Source organism: Strigops habroptila, unplaced genomic scaffold (assembly GCF_004027225.2).
Source record: "Strigops habroptila isolate Jane unplaced genomic scaffold, bStrHab1.2.pri NW_022045597.1_ctg1, whole genome shotgun sequence".
Classification (NCBI taxonomy): Eukaryota; Metazoa; Chordata; class Aves; order Psittaciformes; family Psittacidae; genus Strigops; species Strigops habroptila.
The window spans coordinates 1-26,408 of record NW_022651078.1 but is presented as its reverse complement, the minus strand read 5'-3'; the positions used below and the strand labels follow the sequence as shown (position 1 = coordinate 26,408).

Genomic DNA, 26,408 nt, shown 5'->3' with positions numbered 1-26,408 from the left:
GGGATCCTCCCCACAGCTCCCTGTCACCCCCCACTTCCCACCCACCCCTATGGGGGGGTCCTGGGGGTGCAGCAGTGCTGGGGGATGGGCTATGGGGCAGGCTATGGGGCTGGTTGGGGGGCTGGGTACGGACTATGGGACTTAGGGTTATGGGGCTGCTGTGGGGCAGGGCTCAGGAGTTGTCCGAGGGCTGTGGGGTGGCCTGAGGGCTCTTAGGCAGGGCCATGGGGTCAGGCTATGGGGCAAACCCAAGGCTGTGGAGCCCGGTTATGGGGCAGGCTCTCAGGCACGGCTATGGGGCCAGGCTATGGGGCAGACTGAGGGCTGTGTGGCAGGGCCAGTTATGGGGCAGGGCCATGGGGCAGGCCGAGGGCTGTGGGGCAGGGTTATGGGGCCAACCAAGGGCTGTGGGGCCAGGATGTGGGACAGGCCCGTGGAGCACAGCAGGGGGGTGGGCTGGGGGCTCCCAGGCATGCCCATAGCACCAAACTATGGGGCAGCCTGAGGGCTGTGGGGCAGGGTTACGGGGTAGCTGAGGGCTGTGGGGCCAGACTGTGGGGTAAGGCCATGATCCTTGGGTCCATACTGCGGGGCCAGGCTGTGGCGCAGGGTTATGGGCTGTGGAGCAGGCTGAGGGCTGTGGGTCTGTGCTGTGGGGCAGGGCCATGGGGTGAAGTTATGGGCCATTGGGCAGGCTGAGGGCTGTGGGGCCAGGCTGTGGGGCAGGGTTATGGGGCAGGCCTTGGTCCGGGCTATGGGGTAGAGTTATGGGCCATGGGGCTGAGGGTCCGTGCTATGGGGCAGGCTTGAGGCTGCACTGTGGGTCCGTGCTATGGTGCCGCGCTATGGGGCCGCGCTATGGGGCAGGCCTGGGGCTGCGCTATGGGTCTGCGCTGTGGGTCCGTGCTATGGGGCAGGCCTGGGGCCGCGCTGTGGGGCCGACCTCCGACCCGTCCGCCGCACCCCCGCCGTGGCGCCGCTCCCCTCAGCTCCCCTCCACCCCCCCAGCCCCGCCCCCTCACCCCTCTCAGCCAATCAGCGCCGAGCTGCCTTCGCGCCCAACGGCGGCTCCACGCGCCCGCTCCCCGCCTCCTTCCTCCCTCCCCTACTGCGCACACGCGGCCCCTCGCCCCGCCCACCCACCCCCTCCTCCCCCCGCGCGCCCCTCTCCCTCCTCCAACGCGCATGCGCGTAACGGCGCTCTTCCAACACCGCCCCTCCACCCCCCCCATTATATATAGGGCGCGCTCCCGCGCGCGCCCCCTCAGTGCCGTCCGCGCCCCCGCGCCGAGAGGAGCCGCCGCGGCCGCGCTCCGCCGCCATGGGGGTGAGAGAGGCCTCGGCTGGGCCCGGAGCCGGCTCCGGCGCCGTTTGGGACCTTCCGGGGGGGTGGGGTTTGGGGCCGTCCGAGGGCGATCGGGGCTGTTGTGGGGGGAGACGGGACCTTCCGCTCTGCTGCGGGGCTCTGAGAGGGGCTCTGGGGCTTTGTGAGGCCGCTGGGGCCTCCTGTGAGGATACCTGAGGGGTCTGAGGGCTGCTGTGGGGAGGTTCAGAGCCTTTCGTGGGGATTTGGGGCTCTTACGAGGGTGTCTCTGCCTCCCGGAAGGAGATTTGGGACCCTCCGAAGGGTTTGGGGGCTCCGAGGGGGAGATTTGGGGCCTTTCATGGGGATTTGGGAGCATCTGAGGGGATTTGGGGCTCCTGTGAGGGAATTTGGGCCTTTCCAAAGGGTTTGGGGGTTCGTGTGTGGAGATTTGAGACTTTCTGAGGCGCTTCGGGCTCGTCTGAGGGCGTTTGGGGCCGCTTCGAGTAGGTTTGGGACCCTTCAAGGGCTCCCGTGGGGAAACGTGGGACCCTCGGAGGAGATTTGAGGCTCCCTGAGGAGGCTGGGGACCTTTTCAGTGGATTTGGGGTTGCAGACCCTTTAATTTCCCTGTGACATACCCGCGGGGGTGATTGGGGACACTTGCCCTGTCCCACCCCCCCAAAACTCCTCTTTTCCCTGGAAAATCCTTGGGTTTGGGGCTGTTGAACTTGGTCGTGCCGCAGGTAAAGCTCAGGAATCCCCGAACCTGCTGCAACACCCCATAGATGTGGGGGATTCACCCAGTTGGGAGGGATCTCACAGGATCAGGGTCTTCCCCTCTTTCATTTTGGGGTAAAACTCCCATTTTTGGCTCATTTCTTGGGGAATTTCCTTGTCCTGAAGTTGAGCAGAAACACTTAAAAACATGAATTTTACACAGATGCCACTTCCTGGAGCATTAAACCATTCAAGATTTTGGGGCAAAACCCTGTTAATTGAGTTACCTCGGTGCTAAAAGGATGATTCAGGCCCCCCCCCCAATGCACTCATCAAAACGCTGGGTTTTAACCCAAAATCGCATTTATTCGAAGGGTTTTAGGGCAAACCTTGCAACTTGCTTGGTTTTCTATCCATGGGCTTTAATTATTACGAGTTCCCAGCTGGATCTTTGGCGGGGGGAGGGGTGTTTTAGTTAAAACCGTCCCAAATTTAGTGACAATTCCCTGGTTCTGCCCAGAGGAAATCCAGCAAAGCCAAGGAGAAGAAGCAGAAGCGCCTGGAGGAGCGCGCGGCCATGGCCGCCGTCTGCGCCAAGGTGGAAGCTGCCAACAAAGTGAGTGTCCCGGGGGTGAAAACGGGGTGAAACCCCCCCAGATTGGTGCAAACCCCAACGCCCCCCCCCCCCCGGGGTTTGGGTTCTCTTCGAGGTGCTCTTTGGTTTCCTTCCAGCTCCAAGATCCCCTCGAAGCTTTCCCAGTGTTCAAGAAGTACGACCGCAACGGGTGAGTGTTGTCCCCGAGGTGGTTCCCGGTGTATTCCCGGGGTGTTCCCGGTGCCGACATCCTTTTCCACCCGGCATCTCCCGTAGGTTGAACGTTGCCATCGAGTGCAAACGCGTCTCCGGGCTGGAACCTGCCACCCTGGAGTGGGCCTTTGAGCTGACCAAGGCCAACATGCAGACACTGTGAGTCGCATCCCAAATCCCAAGGGAAAAGGGGGGTTTGCGCCCCCGAGTCCCGGGGCAGCTGCTGGAATTCTGGCCCCATTCTGCCCCCAAATCGTGTGTGTGAAGGGGATGGAGTTTGGAGTTTCTTTTTGCCCTAAACTGCTGGTGTTGCTTTATCTCTGCTCAAAATCGTTTGGGCTCAGGTTTAACCCCCCCAAAATTGGGGGGGGAGGAGGGAGATTCTAGACACCCAAAATTGTTGGAGTTTGGGTTTAACACCCCAAAATTGGGGCCCCAAATTTATTCGTGTTCAGGTTTTACCCCCCCAAAAATGGTTTAGGGTGTCCTGGAGCCCCAAGATTTTGAGGTTCGGGTTTTATCTGCCCATATTGGAGTCTTTCAGGGCCTCGAAAGTGTTGGAGTTTGGGTTTAGTACCCCAGAAACGGGGGGTTCTGTGTCCCAAAAGTGCTGGGATTTGGGTTTTCTGCCCCTCGTGGTTGGCTTTGCCCCACATCCCGCTGTCCCCCCCCCGCAGGTACGAGCAGAGCGAGTGGGGCTGGAAGGAGCGGGAGAAGCGGGAGGAGCTGCGGGACGAGCGCGCCTGGTACCTCATCGCCCGCGAGGCCGGGGCCGGCCCCGTCGCCTTCTCCCACTTCCGCTTCGACGTCGAGTGCGGCGACGAGGTCCTTTACTGGTGAGCCCCCAAAACTGGGCTGAACCACCCCAAAATGGTGTGAACCCCCCAAAACCAGAGTGAAGCACCCCAGAATGGGGCGAAACCCCTCAAATCCAGAATGAAGCACCCCAGAATGGGGTGAAACCCCCCCAAATCCAGAATGAAGCACCCCAGAATGGGGTGAAACCCCTCAAATCCAGAATGAAGCACCCCAGAATGGGGTGAAACCCCCCAAAACCAGAATGAAGCACCCCAGAATGGGGTGAAACCCCCCAAAACCAGAATGAAGCACCCCAGAATGGGGTGAAACCCCTCAAATCCAGAATGAAGCACCCCAGAATGGGGTGAAAACCCCAAAACCAGAATGAAGCACCCCAGAATGGGGTGAAACCCCCCAAAACCAGAATGAAGCACCCCAGAATGGGGTGAAACCCCCCAAAACTGAGCTGAACCAGCCCAAAATGGTGTGAACCCCCCAAAACCTAGAGTGAAGCACCCCAGAATGGGGTGAAACCCCCCGAAACCAGAGTGAAGCACCCCAGAATGGGGTGAAACCCCCCAAAACCCAGAGTGAAGCACCCCAGAATGGGGTGAAACCCCCCAAAACCAGAGTGAAGCACCCCAGAATGGGGTGAAACCCCCCAAAACCAGAGTGAACCACTCCCAGAGTGGGCTGAACCGCCCCAAAACTGGGGGGAATCCTCTCAAAACCAGAGTGAATCCCCCCTAAACTGGGGTGAACCACCCTCAGAATGGGATGAGCCACCCCAAAATGGGGTGAAACCCCCCAAAACGGAGGTGAAACTCCCCCAAAACCAGAGTGAGCAACCCCCCAAATTGCGTCAAACCCCCCAAAAGTGGGATGAAACCTCCCTAAAAAGGGTGAACCCCCCCAAAAGCAGAGTGAAGCACTCCCTAAATGGGATGAATCCCCCAAAGTGTGGGGTGAAACCCCCCAAAATGGGGCGAACCCCTCTGAACAGGATAAACCACCCCAAAAATGGGATGAACCCCCCCAAAATGCTGTGAAACCCCCAAAACTGGGATCAACGGCCCTGAAATGGGGTGCTCCACCCCAAAGCCAGGGCGAAACCCCCCTCAGAATAGGATGAACCCCCCCCAACCGGGTTGAACCCCCCAAAATGGGCTGCGTACCCCCAAACCCGTGGTTGTTCCCACGTCCCCCCCCCCCCCGGGGTGTTTTTCTCCCCACAGCTACGAGGTGCAGCTCGAGAACCGCGTCCGGCGGCGAGGCTTGGGCAAGTTCCTCCTCCAGATCCTCCAGTTGGTGGCCAACAGGTGACAACGGGGGTTGTTTTGGGGGCAAAGCAGGCATTTTGGGGGTGAACACCCCACCCTGACTCCCCTCTTCCACGTTTCTCCCCCCCCCCCCCAGCACCCAGATGAAGAAGGTGATGCTGACGGTCTTCAAGCACAACCACGGCGCCTACCAGTTCTTCCGTGAAGCGTTGCAGTAAGTGCTCCCCAAACACCCCCAATTCCCGGGTTTTCACCCCGTTTTCCAGCCCTGGGGAATGTGGGGGGGGTGGGAGCGTGGGGGGGGGGGCTGGGGGGTGTTGTGGGGCCGACTGTAACACGTTGTTCTCGCACCACTGTCTGCTTGCAGTGCGCTCACAACGTGCCGGGGCCGGGCGACGCGGGCAGGCGGGGCAGGGGCAGCCCAGAGAGGTGGGTGCTCGGGATCCCCCCCCCTCGGCGCCAGCTCCCGGCGGGATTGGAGCCCCTTTTCCAAGGGTTTTTCACCCAGTTTTCCAAAGGGATTTTTGCTGCTTTTCCCGGGGGGTTTTAAACCCCTTTTCAGGGGGATTTGTCCCTTCCCCAGGGTTTTTTTAACTCCTTTTCCAAGGGGGGGGGTCAACCCCTTTCCCAGTATTTTTTAACTCCTTTCCTGGGTGTTTTCCAGGGGGAATTTTGCCCCTTTTCCAGGTGGTTTTAGCCCCTTTTACAGGGTTGGGTTTTTGATCCCTTTTCTAGGTGCGTTTGAAGTATTTTCCGGGTGTTTTGGGGTTTTACCCTCATTTCCCAGGGGGTTTTACCCTGTTTGCCAGCTCTTCCCCCCACACCCTTCCCAGCTATTTTTGAACCCCCTTTTCCAGGAATTCTTAGGGATTTTTATCCATTTTCCGGGTGGTTTTAGTGTGGTTTAACCCCATTTTCCAGGCGTGGTTTAACTTTTAACCCCCTTCCCAGGTGGTTTTTTTACCCCATTTGCCAGTTGTTCCCCCCCCCTCCCCCCCCCCGAGTGGTTTTTAACCCCTTTTCCATACATTTTTAGGGGTTTTCATCCCTTTTTCAGTTGTTCCCCCCCCCCCCCATTCCCCTTCCCCCGTCCCCACACCAGCCGGGGGGGGGGGGGAGTTGGGGTGACAGAGGGGGCAGGGTCAGGGTGACCCCAGGGGGCGGGGTCAGTGGCTAAAGGGGCGTGGCCTTGGCCGCAGGGGGCGGGGCCAGGGTGACTCCACCCCCTTCCCCCCCAGGTTCGAGGTTGATGCCGCCTCTCCCGGTGCCTCCGGCTGCTGCGGGGACGATTCCTCCTACGAGATCCTCAGTCGCTGCACCAAGTACGGGGAGAGCCACCCCCCCCCCGGGCTGGGGACGGGGCCCTGCGGCGGCTGCTGCCACTGAGCACCCCCAAACCCCACAGTTTCACCCCAAACCCACCGCCTCACCTCAAGGGAACCCACCCGGACGGACCCGCTGCAGCCGCGCACCCAATGGGTGCTGCCGCCCCCCCCCGAAACCCCCGTGGGGGCTCCTTCGGGGGGGGGTAGGTTTGGGGATGGAAAGGGGGCTTTGTCTATTTGGGTTGGTTTTGGGCCCTCGCGGGAGTCGAGGCCCCTCCCCCCCACACCCCCCGGGGCGTTTTTTGTTGGTTTTTTCGGTTTTGTTTGTATGTAACGAATAAAAACGTTAAAAACCTTCAATTTGGGCTCTGCGAACAGCGCCCCCAAGCGGGCGGGAGGACCCGGCGGGGGGGGTGGGCCTTGCGTGGAGGAGTCGGGCTGTGATTGGAGGATGTGTCTGATGGAGGCGTGGCTTCCAAATAGGGGGCGGGGTTTGCGCAGCGTGGGGGCGTGTCCAGGAACGCAGGAGGACCGGAACGGAAGCCATCCACAGGAAGTGACGTCGCGCCGCCACTTCCGCCGCCATGCCGCTCGCCGCTAGCCTCGCCCGCTCGCTGCTGCGCTCCGCGGCCCGGCCCGGCCCGGCCCCGCGCGGCTTCATCTCGGGGCCTCCGCAGGAGCCGATCGGGGCCGGGGTGAGCCGCGGGGGGGAGGGGGGAGTGCGGGGGGTGGAGCCGGGGCTCCGGGTGACCTTGAGCCGTTGCTGAACGCCGCTGTGCCCGCAGGCGACCGTCGTGGGCCTCGCCGCGATCTTCATCTCGTTCCTCGCGCCCAGCGCCTGGCTCCTCAGCCACCTCGAGGACTACAAGAAGCGGGAGTGACTCCTCCGCGCCCGCCTCATCCCGCGGGACCAGCGCGCACCGGGACCAGCCCCCGCCCCCCCCCCCCGCTCCCTCAATAAAGGCCCGTTTCGCTCCTCAACAGCCTGGAGCCCTCCTGGGGGGGGGGGAGGCGGCGGCGGGGGGGTGTCATGACGTCACGGGGGGGGCTGCTGGAGGTGGGGGCCGTTGCTGGGGGGGATGTGGTTGCTGGGGGCGGGGCCTGTTGCTAGGGGCGGGGCCGCGCCTGTCCACTTTTATGAGCACGGCGTGTTGCTAGGCAACCGCTCCCCTCCGGGCAACTTCCGCTTCCCTGCACGAACACTTCCGGGATCCCAACCTATGGAGTTCAACTTCCGTCGAACCCTACCGGTCACATGATGTCGAGGCCGGAAGAGACGTGGCAGTGACGTCAGCGCGGCCGGTGGATCCCGGTAACGGCGCCAGGCCCCGACCCGAGCCCCGGTGAGCGCGCGCGGGGGGGGGCGGGGGGCGGGGCTTAGCGGGTGAGGCCACGCCCCCGGCGGCACCGTGCCGCCCCCTGCTGGAGCGGCGGGGCCGGGGGGGTCCCGGTGCTGAACCCCCCCCCCCCCAGCCGATGAACGCGCGGCGCCGGCACGGCTCCAGGCAGCGGGAACCGGGCGTCTACGTGGGCCCCCCCCAGACACAAACCGTGACCCCCCCGCACACGCCCCCCCCGCCGCCACCGACGGTTCTCGCCGCGCCCCCCCCCCCGGGACCGGACGTCATGTCGTGTCGCGATCGCACCCACGAGTTTCTGTCCGCCTGTAAATCGCTGCAGGGGCGGCAGGTGGGTGACACCCCCCCCCCCTCCCAGCCCATCCCCCGGTTTCGGGGTGTCCCGTCCCCTCCCCCCCCCGGTCTGACACCCCCCCCCCGTTCTCTGCCGCAGGACGGGGCCCAGCCCGGGAGAGCGGCGCCGGGGGCCGGGCGGCAGCGCAGCGAGTTCAGCCTCATGGCCAAGTGAGGGGGGGCGCGGTAAAGGGGGGGCCCTGCGGATGGGGGGGTGGGGACCCCATGGCGGGGTGGGAATGGGGATGGGGGGGCCTGGTTTGGGGGGGCCAGTGGGGGAGACCCCCATGGGGAAAGGGATAGGATGGAGATGGGGGGTGGGATGAAGATGGGGGGGGGGGTCCTACTGTTTGGGGGGGTCTTGGGGACCCCATGGGGGGGTGCAGGGATGTAGGGAGCTGTGGTTTGGGGGGGGGCAGTGGGAGGGGGATAAGGGGACCCCCCATTGTATTGGATGTGGGTGATGGGGGTGCAGGGGGGGTATGCGACCCCACGCACGGGGGGACAAGGATGGGAGGGGGATGTGGGGACCCCCTGGGGGTGGGGTTTGGGGCCCCCCCACCTCTGACACCCCCCCCCAGGCGCATCGGGAAGGATCTGAGCAACACCTTTGCCAAGCTGGAGAAGCTGACGATCCGTGAGTGGGGGGGGGGGGGGAAACGGGGATGGGGGGGGCACAAAGTGGGGGCACAATGGGGTGTCCTGACCCCCCCCCTCATTTCCTCTCCCCCCCCCCACAAGTGGCCAAGAGGAAATCGCTGTTCGATGACAAAGCCGTGGAGATCGAGGAGCTCACCTACATCATCAAGCAGGTTTGGGGGGGTCCGGAGTGGGGGGGGGGGTATTATGGGATGTCGCTGACCCCCCCCCAAAATCTCCTTGCCCTGCAGGACATCAACAGCCTGAACAAGCAGATCGCACAGCTGCAGGAGGTGGTGCGGGCGCGGGGGGGGGCAGAGCGGGCGCCACGTCCAGACCCACTCCAACACCGTGGTCGTGTCGCTGCAGGTGGGGACACGGGGGGGGGGACACGGGAGGGGGTGGGACACGGGGGCAAACACCCCCCCCACCCCCCGCCTTGGTTCATCCGCCTCTTTCTCTCCTCAGTCCAAACTGGCTTCAATGTCCAATGACTTCAAGTCGGTGCTGGAGGTGCGCACGGAGGTGAGGCGCTGCACCCCCTTGGCCTTGGCTCCCCCCTTTTTCCTTCCTGACCCCCCCCCTTTTCCTTGTGTCCCCCCTTTTCTTTGCATCCCCTTCTTTTTCCATGTCTCCTTTGCTCCCCCTTTTCCCCCCTCTGACTTCCCCATTGCCCTCCACTCCCCCCAGCTCCCCTTTTGCCCCTCGTTTCCTCCCCTTTTCCCCTCTGACCCCAACCACCCCTTTGCACCCCCTTTTCCTCCCCAACATCCCTCTTTCCCCCCTTGGGACTTCCCCTTTGCCCTCCAGTCCTGCCCAGCCCCTCTTTGCCCTATTTCCCCCCCACATTCCCCCCCTTTTCCCCTCCTGACCCCTCCATTTCCCCCCCAGAACCTGAAGCAGCAGCGCAGCCGCCGCGAGCACTTCTCCCGCGCCCCCGTGTCCGCGCTGCCGCTCGCTGCCGGCAACATGGGTGAGTCCCGGGGGGGAGCTGGGGGGCCGGGGGGGGACACATGGGGGTCCTCACCGCACCCCCCCCCACCATGGACCCCCCCATCTCCCCGCAGGCAGCTCAGCGGTGCTGCAGGACGAGCCCCAGCGCGCCGGCTCCGTGGCCATCGAGATGGACACACGGACGAGCCAACAGCTCCAACTGATCGATGAGCAGGTGGGGACACGGACAACGGGGACCTGGTGTCACGGGGGGGACAATGACATGTGTGTGTGTCCCCCCAGAATGAGCTTGGGACATGTGGAGAATGATGCTCCCCCCGTTGTCCTGCAGGATTCCTACATCCAGAGCCGGGCGGACACGATGCAGAACATCGAATCCACCATCGTGGAGCTGGGATCCATCTTCCAGCAGTTGGCTCACATGGTGAAGGAGCAAGAGGAGACGATCCAGAGGTGCCATTCCCGGTTTCCCTCCCCGCTCCGTGTCCATCTGTCCCTCCCTTCACTGTGCCCCATCCCACGGCAGGATCGATGCGAGCGTGGAGGACGCGCAGCTGAACGTGGAGGCAGCTCACGGGGAGATCCTCAAGTACTTCCAGTCGGTCACCTCCAACCGGTGGTTGATGGTCAAGATCTTCCTCATCCTCATCGTCTTCTTCATCGTCTTCGTCGTCTTCCTGGCCTGAGGGTCGTCTTCCCTTCCCTATCCCGTCGGATGGGACAGATGGACTCAATCCGCGCTCTGTGGGGCTCGGAACTGGACGCTGCTGTGGGGATGGGGTCTGCTGGGACCCCCCAAGTGCCCTCGGGGGCCCCAGAGTGCCCCTGGAGACCCCCACATGCCCCCGGGGACCCCCTCGTTGTCCACCTCAGGGTTGGGGGGGCAGCACCCAGCTCCCCTCCTGCAGGTCTCACAGCCTACGCCGAGGCTGGTCCCTGTTCCCAGCCGGTCATGGTGGCTGCAGACCCCCTGGGAGGGGCGGGAATACCAGGAACGCTGCCACCCCCCCCCCCGGGGCGGCTGCAGCCCCCCCTTAAAGCTGTGGGACCCCCTGGAGTGGGGGCTGTGAACCCCCTTGGGGAGCTGCAGAGCCCCTTAAAACTGTGGGACCCTGGGGGGGGTGAGCTGTGGACCCCGGTAGGGCCCCTGGGGGGTTGTGGGACCCTCGGGGGGGGGGCTGAAGACCCCCATTAAACTCTTTGGACCCCCTTCAAACTGTGAGACCCCCTGCATGGGGGGGGGCTGTGGATGGCAGTAGGGCCTCTGGGACCCCCGGTGGGGTCTGAATACCCCCATTAAGCCCCTTGGACCCTCTTTGGGGTGCTGCAGCCCCCATTAAAGCTGTGGGACCCCATGGGTGCCCCCCGCCTCCGCGTGTCGTTGTTCTTCCGGGAGCGGGATTCGAACCGGCGACCTCGGGGTGGTGTTGGGGGGGGTGGGGGGGGGGGGTGGTGGAGAGGAGGAGTGGTTGCGCATGCGTACAGGGCGGCCGGGAGCTCCGGGCGGAAGTGACGCAGGGGGGGCGTGGCCCGGCGGGGAGGCCGCGGCTGCCGGTGGCGGCGATGGCGGAGGAGGCCAAGGGCGGGTTCAGCGGTGAGCGGCGGCGCCGGGGCCCGCGGCGGGCGGGAGCGGCCCCTCTGTGGGCCCCGGGGGCTGGAGGCGGCGCTGGGCCCGGGAGAGGGCTGGGGGGGAGGAAGGGCATGGGGCCTGAGGAGGGAGATGGGGCCTGAGGAGGGAGATGGGGCCTGGAGGGAGGCGATGGGAGAGGGGCCGGGCGGAGGAGGCGGGCGCCAAGGGGAGGGGAAGGGGGTCAGGGTGCGGAGAGCGGGGATGGGGCCGGGGGAAGGGGCCTGGAGGGAGGAGCTGGGGGTCGGGGCAGGGTGATGGGGGTCACGGAGGGAAGGTGGGGGTCAGGGGGAGGAGATGGGGCCTGGAGCAGGGGAACGGAGCCCCAGGGGCAGGGGATGGGGCCCTGCAGGGAGGTCCTGGGGGTCCAAGCGACGGGCCCTGCAGCAGCACAGCCCCAGCAGCCGGGGCAGGGACCCCCCCCCTCCGCCGCGCCGTGGGGCCGGGACCCCCGCTGAGCGCTGCCGGTGCTCCCGGCAGAGCACGATGACCGGGTGGGCGGGCGCATCTTCTCGGGCCGGCGGAAGAAGGGCCGGGGCCCGTTCCGGGGGAAGATGTACAGTGAGATGAACCCGCGGGCCCGGAGCCGCGGCGGCCCCGGGGGGCGCCCGCGCCCCGACGACGACGACGGCGACGTCCCCATGAGCGATGCGCACGACGGGCCCCGCACCCGCTAGTGAGTGCGGGGGCATGGGGGGGGATCCATGGACCCCCCCCCCCCACCCCGAGCTGGGATAACGGGGGCCAGGGGGGCCAGGCCTGGGCTCAGGTGTTCCCTGCCTTCCCCAGCTTGCCCTATGGGCCCCGGCCCAACCGCACGGCCAACATCCACATCACGGTCCGGAGGGATCTGCCCGCGCCGGAGCGGAGCAGCGGATCCAGCCGGGAAGGGGGGCGCAGGAACTGGTTCAAGATCACGGTGAGTGGGGCTGGGAGGGGCTGGGGCCGGGGGCACCCGCTTTCCCATGGCACTGGGATGGGGCCTGGAATGATGCTGCTGCAGAGTGAGGGATAAAGGGCTTCTCCCAAAGTTTGGGATGAAGAAAACCAGTCTCATGTTCCATAAGTGCAGCTTTAGACGGGATATTAGAAAGAATGTCTACTGGGAATGGGCTTCTGAGGGAAAGAATTGAGCTGCCGTTCCAGGAGGAGTTAGGGAACAAGCGAGAGGGATAACAATCCATGGAAAACTGATTTAGCCGCCAGGAAAGGAGGCTGGTACCTGGAACCCAGGTTAAGTCTGGCAGGAATCAGGGCAGAAGTAGCTATAGGACATGTTGCCAATTGAGGCCCCAAAGAATTCCAGGTATTCCTGCAGCAAAGATGGGTTGTACAAGCCTGACGGGGTGTTTATCACGGACTAACTACCTGCAGAGCACCCTTTAACTGCAGCACAGCACCAAAAGGGTTCGGGTCGTCCTTCGTGCTTGTTCCCAGCTGGAATAGCGCGGCTTGGTCTCATCCGTCCCGCTTTTCCCTTGTGTTTTCCCTGCCTGCCACCGGCCTCGCGCCTCTTCCAGATCCCCTATGGCAAGAAGTACGACAAGTCCTGGCTGCTGAGCTCCATCCAGAACCTCTGCAGCGTCCCCTTCACCCCCGTTGAGGTGAGGGGGGGGCCCTTTCTTCCTGTTTTGGGGGGATTGGGATGATGGGGGAGCTCAATCCCGCCCTTCCCCAGTTCCACTACGACCACAACCGGGCTCAGTTCTACGTGGAGGACGCCACCACCGCCAGCGCCCTCAAGCAGGTCTCCCGCAAGATCACCGACAGGGACAACTACAAGGTGGGTGGGGGTGGGTGCTGCGGGGCTGCGCTGCCCATGGGAGCGATGCCGGGCACGGATCCTGCTCCTCGCCCCGGCCCCTTCCCAGCTCCCTGCCCCTGCAGGTGGTGATTGTGATCAACTCCTCGGCGCCGCCCCAGTCCCTGCAGAACGAGCTGAAGCCGGAGGAGGTCGAGCAGCTGAAGGTGAGGGCAGGGGCAGGGGCGGGGGGGGGGAAGCACCCCCCCGGTTCTTCCTCTTCATCCTCTTCCTCATCCTCGCGCCGGCCCAGCTCTGCATGAGCAAGAGATACGACGGGGCCCAGCGAGCTCTGGACCTCAAGAGCCTCCGCGTGGACCCAGGTAAGAGCCACCCTGGGGACACCGGGGGGGGGGGGATGTGGGGAGCAGGGTCCTTCTCCCCAGTTTCCCCTTATAACACGCTCAATTTACCCCCCAAACCCCAAATTTCCCCCCATAAAACCCCCAATTTTCCCCTTCCCGCTCCAATTTTTCCTCCCATCCCCTCAATTTCCACCCTCAACCCCAACTCCCCCCCCACCCTCCCCAATTTCTCCTCTGACCCCCTCAATTTCCCTTTCACCTTCCAATTTCTCCCTTTATTCCCATCAATTTCCTCTCTCACCCCGATTTCATTTCTCATCCCCTCAATTTCCCCCCTAATTTCCCGCTATAAACCCCTCAATTTCCACTGTTATCCCCCCAATTCCCCCCCCCAGACCTGGTGGCACAGAGCATCAACGTGGTGCTGAACCAGCGCAGCTGCATGCTGGTGGTGCTGCGCATCATCGAGGACAACATCCCCGAGGTGAGCCCCCCCTTGGGGACCCCCCAATCCTTCCCCCCCCCCCCAGGTCCCATTCCCACCCCCCGCATCCCCTTTTGCCCCCCCGGCAGCTGCAGTCGCTCAACCTGAGCAGCAACAAGCTCTATCACCTGGACGACCTGTCGGAGCTGGCGCAGAAAGCGGCCGGGCTCAAGATCCTCGATCTCTCTCGCAACGAGGTGGGTGCCCCCCCCCCCCCCATCTGCTGTGCCCCCCCCCCTTTCCTGCGTCCCCCCTTGTCTTTTGTGCCCCCCGCTTTGGTGTGCCCCCATCTTTATGTGTGCCTCCGTGTTGTGTGGGCTTTCCTCTTCTGGGTGTGTTCTTATTCTGAGTGCTCGTTTCCTCCGTGTGCCCCACTCTCCTGTGTGCCCCCCCTCTCCTGTGTGCCCCCCCATGTCCTGCGTGCCCCCATGTCCTGCGTGCCCCCATGTCCTGCGTGCCCCCATGTCCTGTGTGCCCCCATCTCCTATGTGCCTCCCATTCTGTTGTGTGCCCCATTCTTTTGTGTGCCCCCATGTCCTGTGTGCCCCCCATGTCCTGTGTGCCCCATTCTGTTGTGTGCCCCATTCTTTTGTGTGCCCCCCATGTCCTGTGTGCCCCCATCTCCTGTGCCCCCCATCTCCTGTGTGCCCCCATCTCCTGTGTGCCCCCCATCTCCTGTGTGCCCCCCTGCTTTGTGCGCCCCCCCATCTCCTGCGTGCCCCCCATCTCCTGCGTGCCCCCATCTCCTGCGTGCCCCCCATCTCCTGTGCGCCCCATCTCCTGTGCGCCCCCCTGCTTTGTGCACCCCCCTGCTTTGTGCGCCCCCCCTCTCCTGCGTGCCCCCCTCTCCTGCGTGCCCCCATCTCCTGTGCCCCTCCTCTCCTGTGTGCCCCCCATCTCCTGCGTGCCCCCATCTCCAGTGCGCCCCATCTCCTGTGTGCCCCCCCATGTCCGTACCCCCTCACCCCGTCCCTGCTGCCCCCCCGCAGCTGAAGTCCGAGCGGGAGCTGGACAAGGTGAAGGGGCTGAAGCTGGAGGAGCTGTGGCTGGACGGGAACCCCCTGTGCGACGCCTTCCGGGACCAGTCCACCTACATCAGGTCAGTGCCGGGCCTGGGGCGGCCCCAGGGGCCCGTGGGCCGCCCCTGCTCCACGGGGGGCAGCACGGCAGGACCAGGAGAGGCCGCTTTTCCCCCCCCAGTTCCACTCACCGGTGCCTGGATCCCCCCACTTCCCATCCCACGGTTCCCCCGGAACCCCCGGTCGTGGCGCGGAGCCGGGGCCGATGCGTTTCAGCTGCTCGGAGCCTGCTTCATCCTTGCTGCTTCCTCCTCGTCTCCCTGTTTCCTTGTCATCCTCCTCCCTGCTTCCTCCTCATCTCCCTGCTCCCCTCCTCGTCTCCCTGCTCCCCTCCTCACGTCCCTGCTTCCCTCCTCATCCTCCTCCCTTGGGAATCCACAGCCTCTTCTCCCCGGCGCTCCCTGCCCGCCGCTCCTGCCCTCCTGCCGTGCAGGCGGGGCTTTGCCCAGCGCTCCCCCCGCCGTTCCGGGGGGGATTTGAAGGGGTGCAGGACACGATGTGGGGCAACGTTCCCTCCTGCCCCACGGAGCTGCCTCCCCCCACGCCCGCGTTCCGCCCTCGACGATGGCTGGTTAGCCAGAGACGGGTAAGATTCCTCACGGGAGGAACAACCTAAGACAGGCACAGCCGTGCAGTGGCCGAACGCCGCCGCCGCCGCCGCGGCTGGCCCGGGCTGGGGGTGCTCCGGCAGCGCCGGCAGCTCGCTCCGGGCAGGTCCCCCCGTGCCAGCCCTGGGGCTGCCCACGCCGGCGCCCAGCAACGGACTCGGGACCTCGGCTCCGGATGCGGCTCCAAAGCAGAGCCGGGAGGGAGCAGCACCAAGGAGAAGAGGCTCTGCCCTGGGGGTCCCCATTCCTCTGCCCCCCCCCCCCCTTCACTTTGGCTTCACTCTTTCCTGGCTCAATGCGGGGGGCTCCATGCCCCCCCCCTCCCCAATCCCATTCCCCCCATCCCAAAAGCAGCAGCTCCACAGCTGTAAACAGCTGGATCGTGCCAATGGTTGTGCCACGGCCGGTGGGAATCTCTCCCTCCCACCCCTTTCCCTGCTCCGGGCACCTGCACCCAGGTGAGTACGAGGCAGGTAAGACCCGAGCTGGGTGCTGGGACCCGCAGAGACCCCCCCAAAGGGGCAGGGGCAGCCCTGGGGCGGGGGGGTGGGGGTAGAACCAGCCCCACCAGCAGGGGGGGCAGCAGCTTTGGGGTGCCCCCAGCGCCACGGACCCGTGGGGAGGGCAGGGACATGGGGGGGGGGGTGATGGGGGGGCCCAGGGAGGGGGTTGGGGTTTGCCATGGGGGGGGGGATCCCGGGCACCAAAGTGACTCTGATCCCTCTGCAGCTCCGTCAGAGAGAGGTTCCCGAAGCTGCTGCGGCTGGTGAGTGGGGGGGGGGCACGAGGGGGGGACATGGAGGGGGCAGGAAGGGGCTGGGGGGGGGCAGGAAGGGGATTGTCTCCCCCCCAGCCCCATGTTTCTCCCCCAGGACGGGCACGAGCTGCCTCCACCCATCGCTTTCGACGTGGAGGCACCAACGACGCTGCCACCGTGCAAGGTGGGGACGGGGGGGGGCACGATGTGGGGGGGACACACACGATATGGGGGGAGGGGGGCTCCATATCGGGGGGGGAACACGCTATGGGGTTGTACATGATATGAGGTGGGGGGACACGACACGGTGTGAGGGGAGGCACGGTATGGGGCAGGGACACACGACATGGGGTGGGGGGGACACGCCACTGGGGGTGTCACTTGGGGGTCACCATCTTTGTGTCCCCCCTTCCAGGGCAGCTACTTCGGCTCTGATGACCTGAAGGTTTTGGTGCTGAGGTTCCTCCAGCAGTGAGTGTTGGGGTTGGGGTGTCGTCCCCCCCCCATCCCCTCCCTCCTCACCCTCATCCCCCCCCTCCTCACCCTCATCCCCCCCTCCTCACCCTCATCCCCCCCTCCTCACCTTCATCCCCCCCTCCTCACCCTCATCCCCCCCTCCTCACCTTCATCCCCCCCTCCTCACCCTCATCCCCCCCTCCTCACCTTCATCCCCCCCCTCCTCACCCTCATCCCCCCCTCCTCACCCTCATCCCCCCCTCCTCACCCTCATCCCCCCTCCTCACCTTCATCCCCCCTCCTCACCCTCATCCCCCCTCCTCACCCTCATCCCCCCCTCCTCACCCTCATCCCCCCCTCCTCACCCTCATCCCCCCCCTCCTCACCCTCATCCCCCCCTCCTCACCCTCATCCCCCCCTCCTCACCTTCATCCCCCCCTCCTCACCCTCATCCCCCCCCCTCCATAGGTATTATTCCATCTACGACTCCAGCGACAGGCAGGGGCTGCTGGACGCCTACCACGATGGGGCCTGCTGCTCCCTCAGCATCCCCTTTGGCCCCCAAAACCCCCCCAGGTATGGTCACCTCGGGGCTGGCTGTGAGCTGGGGGCCCCCCCAGCACCCCCCTATGGCCTTGGGGGGGGGGTTTCTACAAGTGCTTGTCCCCCCCCAGGAGCAGCTTGAACGAGTACTTCAAGGACAGCAGGAACGTGAAGAAGCTGAAGGACCCCAGTAAGTTCAGCCCCATTGGGAGGAGCCCCCCCGAGGAGGCTCCCCATGGGCTGAGGAGGAGGAGGAGGAAGGGAGGAAGGTCTCAGCCTCCCTCCCCCCCCCCCTGCCCCCCCCCAGCCATGCGCTTTAAGCTGCTCAAGCACACGCGCCTCAACGTGGTGGCTTTCCTCAACGAGCTGCCCAAGACCCAGCACGACATCAACTCCTTCATGGTGGACGTCTGCGCCCAGACGGTGAGCGGGAGGCGACCCCCCCGGGGCTCCGCGGCCCCCCCCCCCCCCCCAGGCCCCCTCCTCACCATCCATCCATCCCCCCCTTGCAGAACACGCTGCTCTGCTTCGCCGTCCATGGCATCTTCAAGGAAGGTGAGTCCCGCCCCCCCCGCGCGCCCCCCCCGCCTGCCCCCCCCCCCCGGCTTCGGCCCGCCCTTCCCCCCCAGCACCTCCTCCTGCTCTTCCCAGTGGACGGCAAATCCCGGGACTCGGTACGAGCCTTCACGCGGATGTTCATCGCCGTGCCCGCCGGCAACACCGGGTAAGGGCTGGCGTCCTCTCCCGGAGAGCCTCGGGGAGGAGCCGCCTCCACGGGCTGTTGGCCACTGGGAGATGGGTTTGGCCACTGGGAGGTGGTTTTGGCCATTGGGAGATGGGTTTGGCCACTGGGAGATGGGTTTGGCCACTGGGAGGTGGTTTTGGCCATTGGGAGATGGGTTTGGCCACTGGGAGATGGGTTTGGCCATTGGGAGATGGGTTTGGCCATTGGGAGGTGGGTTTGGCCATTGGGAGATGGGGTTGGCCATTGGGAGGTGGTTTTGACCATTGGGAGATGGTTTTGGCCATTGGGAGATGGGTTTGGCCATTGGGAGATGGGTTTGGCCATTGGGAGGTGGGTTTTGACCGTTGGGAGATGGGTTTTGGCCGTTGGGAGATGGGTTTTGACCATTGGAACATGGGTTTTGGCCGTTGGGAGATGGGTTTTGACCATTGGGAGATGCTTTTAGGCCAGCTCCAGCTGGTTTTGGCCACCTCCAGCTGCGTTTTTCCCCTGAGCACCACTTTATCGCCATCCCCCAACCACCCCCCCGGGACCCCCCATCCCTTGCACTCTCCCCCGTGCCCATGGGGGGGGGGGGGGGGGGGGTGTCCCCGTGCCCCGCACCCACCCCGTGCCCCCCCCCCCCCCCAGGCTGTGCATCGTGAACGACGAGCTGTTCGTGCGCAACGCCACGACGGAGGAGCTGCGCAAAGCCTTCCTGCTGCCCGCGCCCACCCCCTCGTCCAGCCCCGTGCCCACGCTGGCGGCCGAGCAGCAGGAGATGCTGGCGGCCTTCGCCATGCAGTCCGGCATGAACCTCGAGTGGTCCCAGAAGTGCGTCCCTGCCGGGGGGGCGGGAAACGGGGGCTGGGGGGGTTGAATGGGGGCTGGGGGGGTGAGATGGGGGCTGGGGGGGCTGCAAATAGGGGCTGGGGGGGTTGAATGGGGGCTGGGGGGGCTCAGATGGGGGCTGGGGGGGTGAGATGGGGTATGGAGGGGGGTGAGATGGGGGCTGGGGGGGGGTCAGGTGGGGGCTGGGGGCGTCGGGATGGGGTATGGGGGGGTCAGATGGGGGCTGGGGGGGTTGAATGGGGGCTGGGGGGGTGAGATGGGGTATGGGGGGGTCGAGATGGGGTATGGGGGGGGCAGATGAGGGCTGGGGGGGTCAGGTGGGGGCTGGGGGGGGTCGAGATGGGGTATGGGGGGGCAGATGGGGGCTGTGGGGTTCTGGGGGGTTTAAATGCGGTCGGGGGGGTCTCAGATGGGGGCTGAGGGGGTCACGGGGGGTCAGAGGGGGCTGGGCAGGTACCACTTTGCTCCATGGGGGGGTCTCCACCGTCTCCTCCATCCTCTCCCCCCAAAACCCAGGTGCCTGCAGGACAACGACTGGGACTACGGCCGCGCCGGGCAGGTCTTCACCCAGCTCAAGGTGGGTTTGGGGGGGGTCTGAGCTCATCTGCCCCCCCCCGACCCCATCTGCCCCCCCCAACCCCATCTGCCCCCCCCCGACCCCATCTGACCTCCTGTTCTCTCTTGCAGCTGGAAGGGAAGATCCCGGAGGTGGCGTTCCTCAAATGAGCGCCGCCCCCCCCCCCCCCCCCCCCCCCCCCCGCCGCGTTCCCAGCGTTTTATTCCTCCCGTTTTGTAAATAAACCGTTCCCGTTCGCGGCCCCGTCCCAGCGCGGCGCGTTCCGGGGCCGCGGCGCCTTTAAGGGGGGGGGGCGAGGGCAGCGCCAGCGACAAGGATGGCGGCGGAAAGCCGGAAGTGAAGGCGTGAAGGAAACCGGAAGTGGAGGAGGGTCAAGATGGCGGCGCCCAGGGGCCGGGCGGCCGCGGCCGCGGCCTTGGCGCTGGAGGCGGCGGCGGCCCCGCCGCGGGACGTGGTTTTGTTCCGGCACGACCGGGACCGGTTCTTCCGCTTGGCCGGGTTCTTCTGCGCGGGGCAGGCGGTCTTCTGGGCCTACCTGGCGCATTTCGCTTTCACGGCGCTGCGGCCCGCTCCCGGCCCCGCAGCGGGCCCCGAGGATCCCTTCCGGCCCCGCGATAACAAATGGCGCTTCGGCTTCACCGCGTCCTGCCTCACGCTCGGTACCGGCGGGGCGGGAGCGGGGAACTGGGGCGGGCTCAAACCGGGGTCAGAGGAGCGGGACCGGGCTCAGGCTGGGCCCAGAGGAGCGGGACCGGACTCAGGCCGGGCCCACGAGGGCAGGACCGGGCTCGGGAGAGCGGGGCTGAGCTCACACCGGGCTGGGAAGGGCAGGACCGGGCTCGCCCTGGGCGCAGTGGAGCGGGGATGGGCTGAGCCCAGCCCAGGGGCGTGGGACGAGGCTCCGGCTGGCTCCGGGGCAGCAGAACCGGGCTCGGCCCCGCCCTGACCCCCTTCCCCGCCCCACAGGCTCTCTGATCGTGGCAGCCGGGTGCCTGTTCCCGTTACGCGCCGTGCGGAAGGTGACGCTGCTCCGGGGCGGCACCGAGGTGTCCATCAGCACCCACGGGCCGCTGGGGCTGGGGCAGGGCCCTACCTTCACCGTTCCCCTGCGGCACGTGTGCTGCCGCTCGCACCGCTCCGAGGTGCCGGCCGCCATCCCCCTCAAGGTGAAGGGGCGCCCCTTCTTCTTCCTGCTGGATAAGGAGGGGCAGGTCTGCAACCCCCGGCTCTTCGATGTCACTGTCGGCGCCTACCGCAACCTCTAGGCCATGGAAACGGGGTTGTGGGACCCGTCACCCCTCGTTGGCTCCAACAAGACTCCAATAAACCTCCAACCACCACGTGTCCTGCTCGTTCCTTGGGAATGTGGGAAGCCCCCACCCCAAATCCCTCCTCCATAGACACAGGTGGCCGTGCTGAGCTTCATCGTGCTCTTCATCAACCCTGACTGAGCTCCTCCTCACGCCCAGCACGTTGGTCATCTCCAAGAGCATCTGGACCCACTGTGGTGGCTTCACTGGACCCCTCTCACCTCCTCATTAGCCTCAATCACCTGATTAAGCTCAACTTCCCGCCCTCCTCCGGGATCAATGGACACTTTCCCACTCGCTCCCTCAGCACCATCCTCATCCTGCAGGACCAGTTTCCTCCCTGAGGACTAATCTGGGGACATTCTGAAGCCATTTGGGGCTATTTTGGGGTGCAGGGTTGGGGCCAGCAGAGCTCCGGGGCAGGCGGGAGGGTCGGGAAAGGGCTCGGCGCAGTTTTGGGTTGTAAAGAGGCAATTTTGGGGTCTTAGGTGGGGGTTTCCCCGTTATTCCCTCTCTCCCCGCCGCCTCCTCCATCCCCCTGCCCGGGCTGGCGCGGGGTGTGGGCGGGGCCATGCAAATTAGGCGAGGCACCGGGGAATGGGGCGTGGCTACGCTGGGGCCGCGGTGCATGCAAATGAGAGGCCGCGGTGCCGCCCAGGGGGCGTGGCTATGCTAATTTTACACCGCAGGGGGCGCCGGGAGCCTCTGCCGCGGCAGGGGGATCCCGCGCTCCGAGGGGGTCGATGCCCGCGGAACCGGGACGAGCAGTGAGGGACAGTGCGGGAATAGCTGGTGAAAACGGACCGGGAAGCGGCGGGAGGGCGGAGCGGGGCGACCGTGAGGTAGAGGAGAGCGACCGCGGTCGGCCCTTGTGTGTGGGGCAAATGACGGTATCGCTTCTCGGCCTTTTGGCTAAGATCAAGTGTAGTATCTGTTCTTATCAGTTTAATATCTGATACGTCCTCGATGAGAGGACTTTATATTAAACGGATTTTTGGGCGTGGGAGTCGGACCCGGAGCTTGCTCCATCCGCTCCGCGCATCGTCCCGGTATTGCAGCGCCTCCGGGCTCGGTGCACCCCTTCGGGGGACCTTTACCTGGTTAAAGACAGAACTAAATGATTTCCATGAGAAACGGGGGAGCCAGGGGTGTTTCCCCCGTCGTCTAGCTGCTTCTGGTTGCTGTTAGGGTTGAGGTGGTAGAATCATCGGATTGTTGGGGCTGACAATGACTTTCGCTGGTTAAAGATAGAAATAAAAGGGGTTTATATGGATTGTTATACTTAGCAGAACTCCCTGGATACGTCTTTCTCCTCCAAGTGTTCCAGCTGCTATAGAGGGTTTGTCAGGTACCGTATGAATCTGGGTGTGATATTTTGTGCCGTCGGTAGACCCGACCTGACAGTAGACCCCCTCCCCAATGGTCTCGGGAGACCCCACTTCCAGCACTGTGCGGTGCTGGTGTCCTCAGCATAAGAAGGACATGGAGCTGCTGGAGCAAGCCCAGAGGAGACCACGAGGATGATCAGGGGCTGGAGCAGCTCCCGTATGGAGCCAGGCTGAGAACATTGGGGCTGTTCAGCCTGGAGAAGAGAAGCTGCTTGGAGACCTCAGAGCAGCTTCCAGGGTCTGAAGGGGGCTACAAGGATGCTGGAGAGGGACTCTTCATCAGGGACTGGAGTGATAGGACAAGGGGTGATGGGTTCAAACTGAAACAGGGGAAGTTCAGGTTGGATCTGAGGCAGAAGCTCTTCCCTGTGAGGGTGCTGAGGCGCTGGCGCAGGGTGCCCAGAGAAGCTGTGGCTGCCCCATCCCTGGCAGTGTTCAAGGCCAGGTTGGACAGAGCCTTGGGCAACATGGTCTAGTTTGAGGTGTCATTGCCCATGGCAGGGGGTTGGAAATGGGTAACGCTAAAGTCATTGTCAGCCCCAACAATCCGATGATTCTACCACCTCAACCCTAACAGCAACCAGAAGCAGCTAGACGACGGGGGAAACACCCCTGGCTCCCCCGTTTCTCATGGAAATCATTTAGTTCTGTCTTTAACCAGGTAAAGGTCCCCCGAAGGGGTGCACCGAGCCCGGAGGCGCTGCAATACCGGGACGATGCGCGGAGCGGATGGAGCAAGCTCCGGGTCCGACTCCCACGCCCAAAAATCCGTTTAATATAAAGTCCTCTCATCGAGGACGTATCAGATATTAAACTGATAAGAACAGATACTACACTTGATCTTAGCCAAAAGGCCGAGAAGCGATACCGTCATTTGCCCCACACACAAGGGCCGACCGCGGTCGCTCTCCTCTACCTCACGGTCGCCCCGCTCCGCCCTCCCGCCGCTTCCCGGTCCGTTTTCACCAGCTGTTCCCGCACTGTCCCTCACTGCTCGTCCCGGTTCCGCGGGCATCGACCCCCTCGGAGCGCGGGATCCCCTTGCCGCGGCAGAGGCTCCCGGCGCCCCCTGCGGTGTAAAATTAGCATAGCCACGCCCCTGACCCAGCCCCGCGGACACGCCCCGCGTCTCCATGGGTGTGGCTTGTCGCTAGGGGCGTGTCGGCCTCGCTCCCGCGCGGTCTCTAGGGGCGGGGACTGTAGCTAGGGGCGTGTCCTCCCGCTCGCTCTGGCTGTTGATTGGTGCTGCCGGCGGCTGAGGGCGGGGCCTGTTGTCGCGGGCCGGGCGCGCTTCCGGCGGGGCGGCGGTTGCTCCGGAAGCGGTGCTGGCGGCCGCCGGTGACCCGGAAGCGCTGCGCGGGGCGGGGCTGCGGCGGATGATGGCGGCGGAGGAGCCTCAGCAGCAGCCGGAGCCGCTCGGCGGCGACGCGGACGGTACCGGCGGGGCCGCGCGCGGCGCCCCACAGCGCCCCACAGGGACCCACAGCGCCCCTTAGCACCCCCATAGCACCCCACAGCGCCCCATAAAGACCCACAGCGCCCCTTAGCACCCCCATAGCACCCCCATAGCACCCCACAGCGCCCCATAGCACCCCCACAGCGCCCCACAGAGACCCACAGCGCCCCTTAGCACTCCCATAGCGACCCATAGAGACCCATAGAGCCCTGTAGCACCCCCATAGCGACCCACAGCGCCCCATAGCACCCCCATAACGACCCATAGCACCCCCATAACGACCCATAGCACCCCCATAGAGACCCATAGCACGCCCACAGCGCCCTGTAGCACCGCCATAGCTACCCATAGAGCCCCATAGCAGCCCCACAGCGCCCCATAGCACCCCCACAGCGCCACATAACACCCCCACAGCGACCCATAGCACCCTATAACACCCCTACAGCGCCCCATAGCGCCCCACAGCGCCCCATAGCACCCCCATAGTGCCTCATAGCACTCCCATAGCGCCCCACAGAGCCCCCATGGCGCCCCATAGAGATCCATATCGCCCCACAGCACCCCCATAGTGCCCCATAGCACCCCTGTAGCGCACCCATAGCCCCGCATAGTGCCCCATAGCCCCCCCATAGCACTCCAGTGTCCCCCAGTACCCTCCAGCACCCCGATACCCCCCATAGGTGCCCCATTCACCCCCCCCATAGCCCAGGGCTGCCCATAGGGGCTCTGGAGCCCCCCAACACCCCCCAGGAGGCACCTCCCCAGGGTCCTGCCCCCCCAACCCCCCCCCAGACCCATTCTGGGGGTTCCCCCGGGGGAGGGGGGTGAAGGGCCCAAGTTCATGGGGGTCCCCCCTTTGGACCCCCACATTGAGCCCCATCGCCCCCCATAGGTGTGAACTGCCTGGCCTACGATGAGGCCATCATGGCGCAGCAGGACCGGATCCAGCAAGAGGTGAGACCCCAAAACCCCTCGTAACCCCCTCCCTGGAGCCCCCCAAGCCGTGGGGGGGACCCCAAACCTTCCTCTGACCCCCCCTTTTGGGGGTGCCCCCCCCCGGTGCAGATCGCGGTGCAGAACCCGCTGGTGTCGGAGCGGCTGGAACTGGCCGTGCTCTACAAGGAGTACGCGGAGGACGACCACATCTACCAGCAGAAGATCAAGGTGGGCACCGGTGTGGGGCTGGGAGGCTCTGAGGGGCACCGGTGTGGGGCTGGGAGGCCCTGAGGGGCACCGGTGTGGGGCTGGGAGGCTCTGACGGGCACCGGTGTGGGGCTGGGAGGCTCTGAGGGGCACCGGTGTGGGGCTGGGAGGCTCTGAGGGGCACCGGTGTGGGGCTGGGAGGCTCTGAGGGGCACCGGTGTGGGGCTGGGAGGCTCTGACGGGCACCGGTGTGGGGCTGGGAGGCTCTAAGGGGCACCGGTGTGGGGCTGGGAGGGTCTGTGGGGCACCGGTGTGGGGCTGGGAGGGTCTGTGGGGCACCGGTGTGGGGCTGGGAGGCTCTGAGGGGCACCGGTGTGGGGCTGGGAGGGTCTGTGGGGCACCGGTGTGGGGCTGGGAGGGTCTGTGGGGCGCCGGTGTGGGGCTGGGAGCGGGGCGGCGCTGGGGAGCTGCCGCTGCCCCCGTCCCCTTCCCTCCCCCCCCCCAGGACCTGCTCCAGAAATATTCGTACATCCGGAAGACGCGGCCGGACGGGAACTGCTTCTATCGGGCCTTTGGCTTCGCCCACCTGGAGGCGCTGCTGGAGGACGGGCAGGAGCTGCAGCGGTGCGGGACCCCCCCCCCAGAGCGGGGACCCCCCCCCCCCCAGAGTGGGACCCCCCCCGGGCAGGGACCCCCCAGAGCAGGGCCCCCCCAGAGCGGGGCCCCCCCGAGCAGTGGCCCCCCCCCGGCAGGGACCCCCCCAAGCAGGGACCCCCCCAGAGCGGGACCCCCCCTGAGCAGAGACCCCCCCAGAGCGGGGACCCCCCCGAGCAGTGGCCCCCCCCCGGCAGGGACCCCCCAAGCAGGGACCCCCCCAGAGTGGAACCCCCCCCGAGCACAGACTCCCCTTGAGGAGGGGCCCCCCCCAGGCAGGGCCCCCCCAGACCCCCGGGTGCCCCTTCCCACCTCCTCTGGGTGTCTTTGGTCGCCCCAGACCTGGGGTCTGTCCCCGTCCCCCCCCCCGGGTGTCCCCCTTGCGCTTGGGAGGCCCCCCCTCGCATTCTCGGGATTCCCCATGGACTTGTGGGTGTTCCCTTCCCAAGGCTCTGGGTGCCCCCCCCATCCCTGTGTGCCCCCCCCCCATAGGTGGGGTTCCCCCCAACCACCCTGGGGTCCCTGCCCAAGTCCTCCGGGTGCTTTTGTCCCCCCGTGCGTGGCCGCGCGTCCCCCCCGGGTGCCCCCCCCGAGCCCTGAGTGCCCCCCCCGCCCCCCCCAGGTTCAAGGAGGTGTCAGCGCGGAGCAAGGAGGAGCTGGTGGCTCAGGGCTTCACCGAGTTCACCATCGAGGACTTCCACAACACGGTGGGACACGGGACACGCGTGTGCGGGGCGTGTGCGCGGGTGACACGTGTGTGTGTGCCGGTGCTAACGTGTGTGTGTTACTGACGTGTGTGTGTGTGTGCGGGTGACACGTCCATGCTGACGTGTGTGTGCATGTCAGTGACACACGTCTGTGTGCTGATGACGTGTGTCTGTGTGCCAGTGACACGTGTGCGTGTGTGCTGGTGACACGTGTGTGTGTGTGTGTCAGTGACACACATGTCTCTGTGGTGATGACGTGTGTCTGTGTGCCAGTGACACGGGTATGTGTGCCAGTGACATGCATGTGCCAGTGACGTGTGTGTGCCGGTGGCACGTGTGTGTGTGTGTGCTGGTGGCACATGTGTGCCAGTGACGTGTGTGCGTGTGCCAGTGACATGCATGTGCTAGTGACACGCGTG

The 26,408-nt window shown here is 65.4% G+C and overlaps 5 protein-coding genes and 2 non-coding genes across 11 annotated transcripts; 6 read left to right on the top strand and 1 right to left on the bottom strand.

Annotated features, from left to right (window-relative positions):
• The first annotated feature begins 1,212 nt into the window (after nucleotides 1–1,212).
• Nucleotides 1,213–6,594, top strand: NAA40 (N-alpha-acetyltransferase 40, NatD catalytic subunit). 3 transcript variants are annotated; one of them, XM_030474466.1, is made up of 9 exons: nucleotides 1,213–1,327; nucleotides 2,544–2,639; nucleotides 2,756–2,808; nucleotides 2,895–2,990; nucleotides 3,509–3,667; nucleotides 4,865–4,948; nucleotides 5,046–5,123; nucleotides 5,277–5,338; nucleotides 6,148–6,594. In XM_030474466.1, the coding sequence occupies exons 1-9, from the start codon at nucleotides 1,322–1,324 to the stop codon at nucleotides 6,573–6,575; spliced, it is 1,062 nt and encodes a 353-aa protein (XP_030330326.1). In that variant the 5' UTR covers nucleotides 1,213–1,321; the 3' UTR covers nucleotides 6,576–6,594. The 3 variants fall into 3 exon arrangements, with proteins under 3 accessions (XP_030330326.1, XP_030330328.1, XP_030330327.1); XM_030474468.1 differs by having other exon boundaries at nucleotides 1,233–1,327; nucleotides 5,266–5,338; nucleotides 6,148–6,231; XM_030474467.1 differs by lacking the exon at nucleotides 5,277–5,338 and having other exon boundaries at nucleotides 1,233–1,327.
• A 764-nt stretch (nucleotides 6,595–7,358) lies between these two features.
• STX5 (syntaxin 5) lies at nucleotides 7,359–10,890 on the top strand. Its single transcript, XM_030474469.1, is given in 12 exon segments — nucleotides 7,359–7,577; nucleotides 7,708–7,923; nucleotides 8,026–8,096; nucleotides 8,507–8,562; nucleotides 8,667–8,737; nucleotides 8,816–8,872; nucleotides 8,874–8,933; nucleotides 9,033–9,089; nucleotides 9,456–9,537; nucleotides 9,632–9,732; nucleotides 9,850–9,971; nucleotides 10,045–10,890. Coding segments are annotated over 11 exon segments (1,050 nt in total). The 5' UTR covers nucleotides 7,359–7,577; nucleotides 7,708–7,710; the 3' UTR covers nucleotides 10,205–10,890.
• Nucleotides 10,891–11,027: 137 nt separating this feature from the next.
• Nucleotides 11,028–19,567, top strand: NXF1 (nuclear RNA export factor 1). Of its 3 annotated transcripts, XM_030474461.1 has the most exons (21): nucleotides 11,028–11,112; nucleotides 11,626–11,821; nucleotides 11,935–12,064; nucleotides 12,666–12,749; nucleotides 12,824–12,928; nucleotides 13,033–13,113; nucleotides 13,200–13,269; nucleotides 13,647–13,735; nucleotides 13,825–13,932; nucleotides 14,725–14,834; nucleotides 16,152–16,188; nucleotides 16,295–16,363; nucleotides 16,595–16,650; nucleotides 17,104–17,211; nucleotides 17,310–17,368; nucleotides 17,486–17,601; nucleotides 17,691–17,733; nucleotides 17,830–17,902; nucleotides 18,554–18,736; nucleotides 19,271–19,331; nucleotides 19,442–19,567. In XM_030474461.1, exons 1-21 carry the CDS (start codon nucleotides 11,082–11,084, stop codon nucleotides 19,478–19,480), a joined length of 1,848 nt encoding a protein of 615 aa, XP_030330321.1. In that variant the 5' UTR covers nucleotides 11,028–11,081; the 3' UTR covers nucleotides 19,481–19,567. The 3 variants fall into 3 exon arrangements, with proteins under 3 accessions (XP_030330321.1, XP_030330323.1, XP_030330322.1); XM_030474463.1 differs by lacking the exons at nucleotides 16,152–16,188; nucleotides 16,295–16,363; nucleotides 16,595–16,650; ... (6 more) ...; nucleotides 19,271–19,331; nucleotides 19,442–19,567 and adding an exon at nucleotides 15,777–15,993; XM_030474462.1 differs by lacking the exons at nucleotides 16,152–16,188; nucleotides 16,295–16,363; nucleotides 16,595–16,650; ... (6 more) ...; nucleotides 19,271–19,331; nucleotides 19,442–19,567 and adding an exon at nucleotides 15,196–15,606.
• Nucleotides 19,568–19,707: 140 nt separating this feature from the next.
• Nucleotides 19,708–20,596, top strand: TMEM223 (transmembrane protein 223). Its single transcript, XM_030474465.2, has 2 exons — nucleotides 19,708–19,990; nucleotides 20,298–20,596. The coding sequence occupies exons 1-2, from the start codon at nucleotides 19,708–19,710 to the stop codon at nucleotides 20,594–20,596; spliced, it is 582 nt and encodes a 193-aa protein (XP_030330325.1).
• Nucleotides 20,597–21,533: 937 nt separating this feature from the next.
• On the top strand, nucleotides 21,534–21,724 carry LOC115602996. Its single transcript, XR_003989744.1, has one exon. It is a non-coding gene; the product is annotated as a U2 spliceosomal RNA (small nuclear RNA).
• Nucleotides 21,725–22,704: 980 nt separating this feature from the next.
• On the bottom strand, nucleotides 22,705–22,895 carry LOC115602995. Its single transcript, XR_003989743.1, has one exon. It is a non-coding gene; the product is annotated as a U2 spliceosomal RNA (small nuclear RNA).
• A 383-nt stretch (nucleotides 22,896–23,278) lies between these two features.
• On the top strand, nucleotides 23,279–26,035 carry OTUB1 (OTU deubiquitinase, ubiquitin aldehyde binding 1; the record flags this gene model as incomplete). The annotated part of the gene is made up of 5 exons (XM_030474501.1): nucleotides 23,279–23,463; nucleotides 24,378–24,439; nucleotides 24,551–24,649; nucleotides 25,134–25,252; nucleotides 25,905–26,035. Coding segments are annotated over exons 1-5 (469 nt in total), but the record flags the coding sequence as incomplete, so codon positions are not given.
• Between the last annotated feature and the right edge of the window lie 373 nt (nucleotides 26,036–26,408).